At 49.1% G+C, this 14,515-nt stretch overlaps 1 protein-coding gene across 1 annotated transcript; it reads right to left on the bottom strand.

Annotated features, from left to right (window-relative positions):
* Window positions 1-702: 702 nt before the first annotated feature.
* LOC130031968 (chymotrypsin-like elastase family member 2A) lies at window positions 703-12,940 on the bottom strand. Its single transcript, XM_056123531.1, has 8 exons — window positions 12,882-12,940; window positions 12,542-12,630; window positions 10,567-10,664; window positions 8,877-9,005; window positions 7,822-7,958; window positions 7,250-7,395; window positions 5,575-5,727; window positions 703-807 (listed from the first exon to the last, which is right to left on the bottom strand). Exons 1-8 carry the CDS (start codon window positions 12,919-12,921, stop codon window positions 790-792), a joined length of 810 nt encoding a protein of 269 aa, XP_055979506.1. The 5' UTR covers window positions 12,922-12,940; the 3' UTR covers window positions 703-789.
* Window positions 12,941-14,515: the final 1,575 nt, after the last annotated feature.

The raw sequence follows: 14,515 nt of genomic DNA, 5'->3' as shown, positions 1-14,515 counted from the left end.
ACACACACACACACACATATATATATACATACATACATATATGTATAACATACATATACATACCCAAGTGGTGCTCAGGCCTTATTCCTAGTTCTGTGCTCAGGAATCACTACTGGCAGTGCTCAGGGGCCATATATGGTACTGGGATCTAACTGGGGTCAACTGTAAGCAAGGCAAGCGCCTTAGCCTCAGTACCATTTCTCTGGGCCCCCAAGTATTGCAATGTTCTTTAAAAATAAACTGTAGGTGACTACAATTTCTCTTGAGCCTGGGCTCTCCTTACATTTTGGGTTCTAACCTTTGCTCTCCCTTATTAAGGAAAAAAATTTTTTTTTGCCATGCTGTTGGAGATCAAACCCAGACCAACTTTTGCTTTTTTTGGAACACATTTCCCCATATCTTAATCCGTGTAGACCCTGCCCTTCCACCTGGGCCCCCTCCTGCAGGGTAGAACCTGTGCTCAGAGAGGTTAAGTCACTTGTCTGGAGGGACAGCAGTTAGCTAGTGGGGTGACAGGACTGACTAGGGTCCTCTGAGTCTGGCCTGTGCTCCTGGGTGCCTTCCCAGCGGGAGAATGGCACGGCAGGTGGAGGTGCTGTGGGGAGGGAGAGGTGGGGCGCCCCCAGAGGGACCCTCATCCCTGGCCTATTGGGTGCTGTCAGGGTCCTGGACATCAGTTGAGGTGTTAAGAAGACTCTTGCCCAGATACGATTTCTGTGGTTATCACTTTATTATTGCTCTTTTCTTCCTGCGACCCTTCCACGTCCGCAGCAGTTACCGGTGCTTCTCTTAGTTGTTTGCAATGACCTGCAGGATGCCCAGGAGAAGAGAATCAGTTTCAGACCTGGTTGGCAGCTGCCTCCTGCTGAGGTCCTTGCCGCTCACAGAGGACCAGGCCACCTCTGCCAAGCAGCTCCCACCCAGGGGCATTGTAATGACACTCGGGGTAAAGCACTAACCCGCAGGGGCTTCCCGTAAGGAGGGGCTCAGCCCGGAGTCCTGTTGTTAGGGCACAGGGTGAAGGTGGGACTGTGTACATCTTATACGCCAACTGAATGGATGGGCCTGTTTCTAGATGTCATTTGTTTCTTACAGGGGTGGGGAGCCCCCCATGTGTTCACAGCCACTGCTGTTCACCAGCCCCTGTTCCCCTTTGTCCCTAGACTGAGGCTCACACCTGTTTTCAGAAGCTGTTTCACAGCCTTTTGTGGACATTCTAAGGTGCTAGCACCATGATCAGCCTCAGAATGCTGGGTTTCTTTTTGTTTCGTATTGGGCCACACCTGGCGATATCCCAGGGTTACTCCTGGCTTTGCACTCAGGAATTATTCCTGGGGGGCTTGGGGAAGCATATGGGATGCCAGGGATTGAGCCCAGGTTAGCAAATGCCCGACTAGCTGTACTATGGCTCCGGCCCCAGAATGCTGGGTTTCTGAATCCCTGGTCTCAGAGCATCGTGCAAGAATGAATGTCCAAGGGCATTCACTGCAGCAGTGGGTGTGGTAGATGGGAAAATGGACAAAAGCTTCATTCACTGCAGCTGTGTTCTGAAATAGTGACGGCCGTCCTGAAGGGTGACATCGATACTCAGCTGGGATATAAAATGTGATACGGTTGGAAGTGAAAAAAACTAAGTTGCAGAACAGTATGAAGAATAAAAAAACCCCTACTTTTGACTAGACCTAGGCATATTGATGTGTGTATGTTGATTCTATGTGCATTCAAAGTCCGGCAGACTTCAAAGTCCTGATGGTTAGAGATTATGTTTTGGGGGCTGGATTTAGGTGTAAAAATGAGGGGGGAGGTTTCTGTCTTTTCATTTGATCCACTCCCATATTTGAAAAAAAACTTTTTGGAAATTCCAAAACTTGCAGACTGAGCTGGGAGCTAAATGGCGCTGTCATCCCCTGGACGTTCCCTGAGCGGGTGAGCCCCGTGCACCTGTCTCCCCCTTTGGTGTCGGGCAGTGTCCTGAGCTGGGTTCGTCATCTGTCTGGCTTTGTCCAGGCAGGTGCTCCCACGTGAAGTGCCCTGGCCCAGGACCACGCAAGGGTTCACTAAGCCCCTCTGCAGTTGCCACTGGCGGGGCAGGGTGACAGCTGGTCATCTGGCCCTGCCACTCCTGGACCTTGCTCCTGGACATATGTGCCTGGTGGACTGTTGCCAGCCAGCCCAGGGCGTAGGACTCTGTCTAGCTGCCTCCAAGACCTGCTTTCCCTGTTGATTCCCACCGACATATGGACACGCTTTTGACTATAGCCCGCACTGTTGTACTTGTGACTGGAGCTGGGAACAGCTGATGCTGGGACTGAAAAATCAGAACAGTTGCCCCTGGTCCTGGCTTTGGGCCTACAAGGTGCTGCCCAGACCAGCTGCCTGGTGACTGATATGGCAGCCGATACTGGAAGAGAGCCTGGAAGAGCCGAGAAAAGGCCTTGAAGCATTTTCCTTAAAGGCTGGTGGCACTTTTTTTTTTGGTGGCGGTGTGAGGGCTCAGGGCTTTCATTTGTGTTTCAGCACAACAGTTGTGCTCAGGGCTTTCAAGGGTAACACCTAGCAGGGTTCAGGGGACCATATGGGATGCCAGGGATCAAACCTGTGTTGGTTGTGTGCAAGGCCAAAGCCCTACCCACTGTACTATCACTCCAGTCCCAAAGATGAGTCACACCCAGCGATGCTCAGTGGTTACTCCTGATTCTACACTCACGAGTTACTCCTGGCGGGGCCCAGAGGACCATATGGGATGCTGGGGATTGAACCCAGGTCGGCCGCATGCAAGGCAAACGCCCTACCTGCTGTACTATCGCTCCAACCCCAGGTGGCCTTTTAAAAGCTGGACTTGGATGGGCTCTGCCGAGAGGAGTCAGGATTATCCTCCCAGTTTACCAATGAAAAAAGACAATCTACGTTCTTCTCAATTTCACTCTCCCCCCTCCCCCCCAATAAACTTTCCAGAGATCGCTGGTGTCTGTGACCACTTACTGGCAAGGAAATGCCAGCAGACAGAAAAATGAGCAAAACGCTGCAGATATTAAGGGGGACTTGGAGGTGGCCACCTGCTTGTTTTGACAGTGCCGTTGATGAGAGGGTTTTCCTTTTGCAGCCACATGCTCATGGCTGTGACTTCCTACTTGATTTTATAGCATTGTTTTGATTCAATGGAGCAGTTATTTTCTGATTAAACTTAAAATAAAGCAATCAGATGCCAGCTTTCCTTCACTGGAGGCCCTGCCACAAACACTGAAACTCCCACTTGCTCTGACTTCAAAAAAATGGGGAGGAGTCCCAGTTAGGTCAAGTCCCATTTCACAGAGAAGCAACCTGCTGTCAGGAAGTGGGTAAAATGCACCCTCAGCCATTGGCCCTCTTCTTTCGGCGTTCGTCCTCAGTCTCAGTGCTCCCAGTTCTGCTTTCCTCCTAGGAACCCTTATGCACCTTCACTTTTTTATTTTTGGTTTTGGGGCTGCATCTGTCAGTGCTTGGGAGCTACTCCAGCTCTGTGCCCAGGGGAGCATGCGAGGCCGGGACAAACCCTGGGATCCTGCATGTGAAAGATGCGCTCCAGCCTGGACCTCCCTCCCACTTTCTTGTGACAACTCCAGCACCTGCTTCAGATGATACCCGTGACTGTTCCTGGTGTGGTGCCAAGGGACCAGGGTTTGAACCTGGGGCTCCCACATGCATGCCGGTCCTTCGAGCCATCTTCCAAGGTTAGTATGTTTTGGTTTTTTATTTTGGCTTTTTGTTTTTATTTTTGGGCCATATCCGATGATGCTCAGGGACCTGGTGGGCTTAGGGGACCCTATGTGGTACTGCGGATAGAAGCATCTTGACCACACGAAAGGCAGGCATCTTAGACACTGTACTGTCTCTCTAGACCCACAAGTATGTAGCACTGTAGCACTGTCTTCCCATTGTTCATCGATTTGCTCGAGTGGGCACCAGTAACGTCTCCATTGTGAGACTTGTTGTTACTGTTTTTGGCATATTGAATACTCCATGGGGAGCTTGCCAGGCTCTGCCCTGCGGGCGGGATACTCTTGGTAGCTTGCCAGGCTCTCCAAGAGGGACGGAGGAATCAAACCTGGGTCGGCCGTGTGCAAGGCAAACGCCCTACCCACAGTGCTGTCGCTCCAGCCCTCCCACAAGTATAGTTTTTTTTTTAATTAGATCATTTTTTTCGTCCTTTTTGGGTCACACCCAGAAATGCTCACAGGTTATTCCTGGCTTTGCCCTCAGGACTTATTCCTGGTGGTGCTCAGGGACCATATGGGATGCTGGGGATCGAACCCAGGTCAGCTGCAAGCAAGGCAAATGCCTCCCTGCTGTCCTATCACTCTGGTTCCCCCCAAAATTAAGTAATTTTTATAGTTATTTAAAATATATGTTGATGGTTGAAGAACAATAGGAATTGAGAGCTGGCATGGGAGTTTATAAGGTTCTGGTTTAGAACTCCTGGGAGACAGGGTCTGCAGACAGTCACAAAACACGTGGGTCAGATCAGTCCCTCTTGTCTAGTCTAAAATAGGAAGTTCTGGGTAGGGGAGCAGGCTCAAAGGACTGGAGTGCATTCTCTGCATGCAGGAGTCCTGGCGTGGATCCTTAGCACTGCATGGTCCGCTGAGCACTGTAAGGAAGGACTCCTAAACACTGAGTCAGGAGTAGCCCCTGAGCACTTCAGGGTGCGGTTCCCAGCATCCCATATGGTCCTTGAGCACTGCCAGGAGTAATTACGGAGTTCAGAGCCAGAAGTAAGCACTGAACATTGCCAGGTATGCCCCAAAATAACAACAACAACAAAATTTCAAAAAGTACATCAAAAATTTCCATATCACTGGCAATCTCCCAGTTTTGGTAAAACTGAGATGGTAGATCACCTGACAGAATAACAAGGGGAGAATTAGTATTAATCTTTGGAGACTAATTTTCCACAAGAAAAGCTATTGTGGTGACCTCAAATGATCAGGTTTTGAGCATTGCTGTTAAATATGACTCTGTAGGGACCAGAGAGCACAGCAGGTCGGACCTTTGCCTTGCACACAGTCACCTGGGGTTTGATATCCCTGAGACCCCATACAGTCTCCTTAGCCCTATTAGGAGCGATCCCTGAGTGCAGAACCAGGAGTGATCCCTGACCACCCCTCCTCCCCACCAAAAAAATTTTATTACTGTTCTGAGCATTGGATAGTGAGTCTAAGCTGACACATAGAGAAGCAAAAATACTCCCCAGAAATCCTAAGGAACCCACTTTGTTTGGTGCTGGGGGTCAAACCCAGATCACATGCACACAAGGTATGTGCCTTCCCGTTCAGCCTCACAGTGGGCCAGAACCCACCCTTCCTGTCTGAGGAGTATCCTGTTTTCAAGCTCTTTAAGACTCTCCTCTGTGCTGTGACACTTGACTTGACCCACACAGAAATTGTGGAGCCCCCAGGAAGATGCCTGCTGGGGTTGCATTAGGGGGCTCTTGCCTTGCTCTGAGGAAGGAGGAATGGGTTCATAGATGTCTGTAGTAGGAACTGCCCTGGTGGGGACAGGACTGAGTCCAGAGGCCCAGGTTTGCCCAGTTCTTACCGTGTTGATCCAGTCAATGTAGTTGGAGACACGTGTAAAGACGGAGGGCTTATGGTAGTAGTTGCAGCCAAGGGAGGACCCAAAGCTCACCACGCCGTGCACTTCCCACACTCCGTTGGCAGACTGGCAGTTCAGGGGTCCCCCAGAGTCTCCCTGAGGAAGATGAGAGTTCTGTCAGGGGGAACCTGGGAGCCTGGGGAAGGGTCATCTGCTTGTGCCTCGGGGTTAACGTGTTAGCAGCTTATTTATATGGCTCTGCTGATAGTGTACCATGTTCTCTGAGGCCAACCCTCATCACAATTCAAGATGATACCACGGTGTCAGCAAGAGGGAACGCTTGTTATTTCTGTGTGCCAGGACTGGGGCGAAGCATTTTGTATGCTTTGCCTCACATTATCCTCACAGAAAACTGGATGGTCAGTGATATGAGCATCCCCATTTCTCAGGAGAGGGGGAGCCCTCAGGGGTAGTAAGGTGCCTGAGGTTGTCCAGGAGGACAGGGAAGTAGGACCAGAGTTAGGAATGTCACTCCCTTCACCAGCACTCGTCATTTCCTCCCAGCAGGAAAAAGTTTCCAGGGGAGCAGCCTGCCTTGGCAGAATGTTGGGGTGCAGTGTGACCTGAAGCAGGTGTGAAGTTCTTTTCTGCTCTGTCCCCAGCCTGCTACAACATCGGGCACATTGCACTGCCTTTGGGTTAAGGCCTTGTCTCCAGGAAGACTGTGGCAAGCAGGAAAGGACAGTGAGCGGATGGTGAGATTCAGTCAACAGATGCATTCGAAGTCTCCTTAGAAAGGCCCTGCCCCGGAGACCACACTGTTTTCATGGATCCCTTCACAGAGGAGAGAATAAGAGATGAGGGCATCACGAATGGCCTCTCTGGCTCCTGATCAAGCTGCTGCTTAATGGCCATGATCCCAGAGACTCAGAAACAAATCTTGGAACCCAGCGGCTTTTGGCAGAAATCTCTCTAGATTTAGTTATTAAAATTTCAGAATTCCAAAATCGCACAGCCACCACTGCGGCCACACGACATTATATGCCATTCATAATTAGCAATGCCACTTGACACTTGACATCCTGTTACTCGTCGATTTGCTCGAGCGGGAGCCAGCAACGTCTCCATTAATCAGCAATTAGAAAACAAATTGTCTAATGTTGTCTTTTTGGCAGATCTGAGTGTTGGGGTAAAATCCCAAATAATAATGGTGGGTCTGGTGTCAAAATATTGAATGTAATCAAAGCAGAGAGAGAGTAATGTGGAAATCATCTGCCACTCAGGTAGGGGGAAGGTGTAGGATGGGGGGGGTATACTGGGCTTTTTAGTGGTGAAGGGACAGGTGTGTTTCATCATTGTATGACCGAGACTTAAACCTGAAAGCTTTGTAACTGCTTTCATGGTGACTCAATAAATAAATTTATAAAATGTTAAAAAAAATAGATGAGAGTCTTCCACGAGACCCAAGGCGTGGCTGCTCAGCAGGGTGAGAGGTGGACACAAGGAGAATCTTAAGACATCTCCTCTGGACACTCTGAGGTGGAAGTGCAAGGTCTCAACTTTATGGCACTATTGGTGTTTCTGCCAGGAGGTAGGGGGACAGGCTCTAGGACCCCAAGGATCTCCCCAGCTCCATCCCCTTCTGTTGTGGGGGGTTCACCTGACTTTGTGCACTCACATTGCAGCTGGAGATCACGCCATCGCCCCCGGCGCAGATCATGTTGGTCTTCACGGTGCTGCCCCACCAGCCAGGGCTGGAGCAGGTAGCGTAGTCCACGACCAGCAGCTGACCCTGCTGCATGATGTCAGGAGTTGCTCCGTTGGCTGCAGGAGAGCAGAGGAAATCAGGGTAGGGACAAAGGACTTTATCCGAGAAGAAAAGAACCAACGGGTTTGGTGGCCTTTCTTTCCTTTCCTATACCTCTTATTGCTAGTCAGCCCCAGGGTTGCAATGGGAACAGCCATATTTGTCTGCACTGTGTCCTCACAGATGCTCAGGTCAAGCATCTGACTTGAGCTAGACTAATCATCTCCTTCCCCTGGAAAACTGGAACTAAAAAAATAATCCCAGGCAGAAAAGTTATCTGTAGACATCTACCAGTGGCTTCTGTTTTCTTCTAGGGACAGAAAGATAAAGGAGCTGTGCCAAGAAGAGACATTTTCAGGGGTTGGGAAGAGAATCTCTGGCAGGATGGGGGGCACCTCCCTACCGCACCCCTCTGAGCCGGAAGGCTCCCAGTATCTACGTACTCTGCAACCTTCCCCAGCCAGTGACGAAGCAGCTGTAGTTGTTGGGGAGAATGGAACCGGCGGCTGGGAGGCAGGCCAGCTGAATCTTGTCGCTCAGGGGGACAGGCTTGGCCAGTTTGAGCAGAGCAATGTCGTTTCTGGGGTGGTAAAGAGTCAAATGATAAAGATGGGTGCTACTTCCTGCCGCAATTTCAGCCCCGGCTAGCAGTCAATACTCCCTCTAGTGGGTTGGAGTGAAGCAACTGGGGATAAACTTCAAGAATGTGTTTTACCCCTGATGGCGCTCAGAGCCTAAATTCCTCCAAGCCCTTACAGGGGAACATTTACCCTTTCGGGGGATTTGGGTCACATCTGGTGGTGCTCAGGGCTTACTCCTGGCTCTGTGCTCAGGGATCACTCCTGGCGGTGCTCAGGGCACCATATGCAGTGCTGGGGATTGAGCCACCTCCCCCCAACTTCTGTCCTTCTTGAAAGAGGAAGCCTTCCAGATGATGACGCCTAGCCACCATCTATTTGCAGCTTCCAGAGGAACCCTGGGCTATAATCTCCCCTCTGAGCCTCATCATAACCAGGATCATTCCTGACCGATGATAATACTTGCTGGTTTCTGCTTTAAGCTAGTAAATTGACCCTTGTCATCTTCCTGTATAAGCCCCTCCTCACCCCACCCCCAGCTATCCTGTGGAGTATCAAGGACTTTTGAAAATGTAAAAGTCCAAACTAGGAGGGGGCTCAGACTGGGGGAAGGTAGGAGGGTCTGTGTCCAGCTCCAGTGTCAGTACTGGGAACTTCAGAACCACCCTGTGTGCAGTGGCTGCCCCTTAACTGGTAGAGCCTCAAGCAGCTCTGACATGTCATGTCCCTCCTCCGATGTTCCCACTCTTCCGCTCCCCCCCCAGCATCCTTGGACGTCCCACTTCTAAAGGGCACAGTTCCTTCCCCTCCTTGCAGAAGGAATGAGGAGGAGTTGAGGGTGGGCCCATCACCTTCTGTGAGATACCCCTTGCTTTCTACCCCTGCTAACACCACCCCAAGTGCACCCAGACATCAGGTACCCTTGGGAGAGCTGGTTGGAGTTCCACTTCTCGTGCACCACGAGTTTGGAGACACTGATGGCCATGGAGCCGGGCTCGTCGGTGGACAGGCTGTGCCGTCCCAGCATCACACGGTAGGTTCTGGAGTAGCTGGAGCATAGAAATCAAGGACAGAGGCGTCAATTAACCAGCTGATGGGCGACAGGCCAACACCAGCTCCCCTCCCTTCAGACAAGGACTCTCCAAGGCACGATCTCCCGAAGCCTGGCTTTGGACAGTACCAGGAAGGGTCATGGGAATAACAGTGCTGCTACGTAAACCACTAGCTGGGACTTGGGACTTTCTCCTCCTTGGTGCCATCACTCAAGCAACCAATCAAGCGCCATCACTGACAACTGGATTGCAGGTCCTTGGATAATGTCAGTTTGCTCTGTGTCATATTTTTCATAGTCCTTTTTTTGGCACTGTGGGCTCCCAAGCAGTGTTCAGAAGACCTCAGAGGTGATTCATAGTCAGCCGGTCAGTGGTTCAGTACAAGGGCCTGAGACTGCTGTACTTTTGGGGCCCTGCGGTTCTGGACCTGGGCCAGCCTGAAGTTTCAGGCCACCCACCGCATTGTGTTCTGGGGCCTCCATAGTGCTGGGAATCAAACCTGAGCCAGGCACTTATTAGGCATGCACCCTAACCCTGCCCTTGTTAGAGTCTTGAGGAGAAAACAAAAAAAAAATACTAGCCAATATGGGTCAAAGTGATATTATTCGAGGACCTGATTTTATGATATATCCTTTCAGCTACAGTTTCCAAGAAACTATTGATGGTGCTGAGAGGGCTAACTGTATAATAATTTTCACTATGTATAAACAAAAAGCAGAATTAGAAAGTGTAGCACTAAAAATGCTATTGCGATGTGAACATGAAGTGGACAGAGAGAAAATAGCAGTTTTCCTCTCAAGGGCATCTCCTACTTTAAGCTCCCACCTCTCATATTCACATCAGATGGGAAAATCGAGGCTCAGAGAGGTGCGACTAGCCATTATAGCTTGCTAGTGAGAATTCAGAACTGAAAACTGGGATTCCTCACCCCCACCTCTAACATCTTCCCTTCCTCCTCACAGAGCTTGTAACTTAGCTGGGGAATGGAGAACTGCCTGGCAACGAGATTCTCCCTCACCCAAGGTGCTCTCCAGAGACCACTGCAAGATCAGCAGAGGCAGGAGGAGAGGAGGGGGAGGCGAAAATGTCCCAGAAGCTTTTCTTTTCTGTGGGTCTCAGGGCTAACAGTCCACTTCCATTACTAAGTGCACACTCTGATATACTTCATCTCATTTAATCTGCATTCAGTTCCGCTACCTGCATTTTTACAGAGGGTGGAGAAGGTGGGTTTGAAATAATTTGTTTCACTCAAGAGAAGCCCAGCTCCAAATCTGGACACCACATCTGGGAGCCCTAAAGGGAAGACCAGGAGCTTCTCCTGCTCCCCTCTCTTCCCTCAGTGGATTGAGCCACAGGTCAATCCAACTTGCGTTAGGTAATAACCCACCTATTAACCAACAGACTCAGTGAGAGATCCACTAGCTCTGGTTTCTTTGCCAGGCGAGTGGTTAACTTGCAAGCTTCTTTACAGAGGGTGACTTAGGCTACTTGGACTCCAGTTCTTGGAGCTGAGCACTGGTCAGGAGGGGAAGGTCTGCATGGCCAGAAACTCAGTTACCTGATGCAGTGGGCAGCTGTCAGGACCCAGTTGTTGGCCACCAGGGAACCTCCGCAGGTGTGGCGCCACTGACCTTTGTTGTCATACTGCAGGGACACCTGGGAAAAAGGACAGGTGGTCTGGAGACTGGCAGAGCCCAGCCTCCTTAGCATCCTTAAGGCAGGGCTCAGAAGGCAAAAGTGTCCCCCACCCCCTACCCCCCAGTACCGAATGCACAGTAATCAAGTGTCAATATATGGTGGGTTTTTTTTTTTTTTTTTTTGCTTTTTTGGGTCATACCCGGCAATGCACAGGGGTTACTCCTGGCTCTGCACTCAGGAATTACTCCTGGAGGTGCTCGGGGGAACCATATGGGATGCTGGGAATCGAACCCAGATCAGCTGCAAGCAAGGCAAACACCCTCCCCACTGTACTATCGCTCCAACTCCAAGTGTCAATAATTTGGCCTGCTACTACAATATAAAGATGATAAAGATGTTAACACAGGCTAGAGAAATAGTGCAGGAGGTAAGGCCCTTGCCTTGCAATTGACCAACCATACTCGGAACCCCAGCACCCCGTATAGTCCCCTGAGCCCTACCAGAGGTGACCCCTTAGTACAGAGCAGGAGTACTCCTGAGAACTGTCAGGTGTGGCCTAATAATCCACCAAAAGAAAAAACCAAACCAAACCTTAACACCAAAACCCTCAATGAACAAAACATCCCAAAACTTCAGAGCACTACTCAAAAATCAGATTTGAACATTTTTCTTCAACATGATTTGTTGGGGTTCTCCCATTCTTGAGAGCTATATCCTCAGGACATTATACTTCATTTAAGACATGGGCTCTATACCTGACTGTCTTTTTACAACCAACTTTTTTTTCTTTCTTTTTAGGACCATACCTAGGGTGCTCAGGTACTACTCTTCTTGGCTCAAGGCTTAGGGGTTACTCCTGGCAGTTCTGGGGATAGAAACCAGGCCTCTTAAATGCAAGATCGCTCTCTCTCTGTCCTGGCACTGAGCTTTTTAATTAGTTTCAATCAAGATGCATAAGAGCTATCTAACTATATTATTTATGTCAGTGCTAGTCTCACATATTTAATTTTGGGAAATCCTACCACTAACAGGTTCACTGTGCCCATGGCCTACCCAGCACTTTTAATCTTGATATCATGTGGTTATTTCAAGGTAAGGAAATGTTTTTCTTTTTTGGGGGGGGGTCACACCCAGCATTGCACAGGGGTTATTCCTGGCTCATGCACTCAGGAATTACTCCTGGCGGTGCTCAGGGGACCCTATGGGATGCTGGGAATCGAACCCGGATCGGCCGCATGCAAGGCAAACGCCCCACCCACTGTGCTGTCACTCCAGCCCCTAAGGAAATGTTTGCCTTAGTTGGTAACACTGATTTGCCTCTACTTAAGAATTAATTTGTAGGACTGGGAAGATGGCTCAAAGGGCTCGAGTGCATTGCTTGTAAGCAGGAGAGTAGGGTTCGATTCCTGGCATTCCACAGACTCCTACATACTGGGAAATGTGGCCCCAAAGCCCCCAAGCCAGCAAACAAAAAACACTGATTTTGATCCAGGAGTGCAGTTCAGTAGAACATTTTGCCTTGCATGTGTGAGAACCTGGGTTAAAAAAAAAGTAATTTCATAAATATCCTTGATTGGTTCATTCTGGAGCCACGCAGACATTTGAACTCATGGTGATGAATGGTTCATAAGGCAGCATAAATGTGTAGGCAAGGCTCTGATTGGTCAATAGCATAACAGTCTGTGAATTTACATGTATGAAGGTGGGGTGGGAGCTGGCTCCTTAGCAAGCTGGGTTGGCCCCAAGACCATGGAAATCAATTTTATTGGTGAACTTTCTCTTCTTTCCTTTGGTGTCCTCACCAACCCTCATTCTTGCCAGTGCAGAGTGGAGGCAGGTGAGGGAAGGCTGGTAAGATAGGAAGTGAGGTAAGAAGGTAAGAGTAGGTGACTCACCTGCCAGGGCCAGCTGTTGGGTCTCACATCTTCACCCCCAACCACTCTGGGCAGGTGGGGCTGGTAAGTGGGAACCCCACAGCTGAGAGCTGTAGGAAGAGGAAGAGTTGTGAGTCTAGGCGGCAATGTTCCTCACCATGTGACCTACACTTGCTACCTCTCCAAGCCCCAGGTTGGGAAGCCCCCTTCCGGAAGGATCCCAGGAGGCAGCCCCCCTTCGCTTCTCTTCCCTGGAACTTCACCTTTCTTATAACCACAGGATGAGTTCAGGGGAGCAGGGGCATTAACTCCTAGTTCCAACAGGGAATTGGAAATATGGCGTCTGGATGGCAGGGCTTACCTCCAGCCACGAAGGCAGACAACAGCAGGACCGTGATCATGATGAGCGGTAGAAGTCTTCCAAGTATGTCTCCGGGTAAGGCTCTGTATTTATGCGAAGGATTATCACACAGAGATATACTAAGCATACACAAGATGGGGATTTTCTCAAAGCCCATGGAAAAAAGGACCTCTGTTCAAATATGCATATAAATATATTTATATTTGCTATTTTTACCCACTGGTCATCCTGGAAATGTTTGGAAAATGCCAAAGGCAGACACTGAAATAATGAATTTGATTTTTCAAGAAATTATATGTTAATTCAGAATTTTCCACACCTGTCCTTTGGTGTTTGTGTTAGGGGGATCCTTGGGTCAGAGAACTTCAGGTACAACTAGGGGTACTTTTGTTGCCCACCAGAGGAAAACTGGGGTAATGCCTGAAGTCACTTTCAGTGTTATGAGTGAGGTCTAGTACTCTAGGCATTTAGTGGAGACATACTAGATGCTATTACACACCCTACAAAGCACACGATTATGGATCACAAGGAATTATCCTGCCTGCCCCAATGTCAATGACCTGGGTGAGAAATTATTCCAGTTCAATGAAATGAGAAGAAATTTTCTGCCAGTCAGTTCTGTAACATTGTGGTAAGAATTTATGTATTTGGTTTTGGGGTCACACCTAGCAATGCTCAGGGTATATTCTTGGCTCTTCACTCAGGAATTATTGCTGGTGGAGTTTGGGAGACCATATGGGGTGCTGGAGACCCAATGCTGATCAACTGCATCAAGGCAAGCACCGTGCCCACTATACTATCTCTATACTATCTCTCCAGCCCCTGTGGCAAGGATTTAAAATACACAGGAATCATAGTTACCCAGAAGCACAAGACAGAGATGCTCAGCTCGGGGCTGGCAGTTCCAGCAATGGGGTAAAAGAGAAAATACTGGCAGAACAGATCCGAATGTATTTTGTATATAAGGTGTGTGTGTGTGGCGGGGAAGGGGGTATTTATTGGAGCCATACCTGAAAGTGCTCAGGGCCTACTCCTAACAGGACTTGGGGAACCATATGAAGTTCCAGAGATAGAAATCAGGTTGGTTGTGTGTAAGGCAAGTGCCCTGCCCACTGTGCTATCTTTCTGGCCAGACAATATTTCGTATCTTCTCTCATACAACAGTAGTTTGTACTTCCTCAATAGCTTTGTCTTTCAAACAGGGTCAAAGCAGAAAATCTTTGTAGGAAGAGTACTGACACTCATCAAACTTCATATGTGTGTCAGAGGCTGTCGCATCTAATTGAAGCCTTACAAAATTTGAGTGGAGGGTTTCCTATCATACAAGAAAGCTGAGAAGTAAAGTGATTTGCTCAAATCATGCAGCTTCTAAGTGGTAGAATGGCAATCCTAATACAGGTTGGTTAGATTTCAAAGCTCCAGGTACTGACAGCTCTGGAAATGGTATTCTGGGTCTCCTCCCAGCAGTGAATAGAACAGTGGTCTTCAACTACCAATCAATTGGCTGGTGCTATCTCAAGGTGTAAAAATATTGGAAAATGCTGAAATAAACTTGTTTTTGGTGGGAAAGGGTGGAGAGAAAGAAGACTTTTGATTCACTTTCTTTCTTTCTTTCTTTCTTTCTTTCTTTCTTT

Source organism: Sorex fumeus, unplaced genomic scaffold (assembly GCF_029834395.1).
Source record: "Sorex fumeus unplaced genomic scaffold, SorFum_2.1 ptg000047l, whole genome shotgun sequence".
Lineage (NCBI taxonomy): Eukaryota > Metazoa > Chordata > Mammalia > Eulipotyphla > Soricidae > Sorex > Sorex fumeus.
The sequence above is the reverse complement of the archived record's forward strand: the minus strand, read 5'-3'. Positions and strand labels throughout refer to the sequence as shown.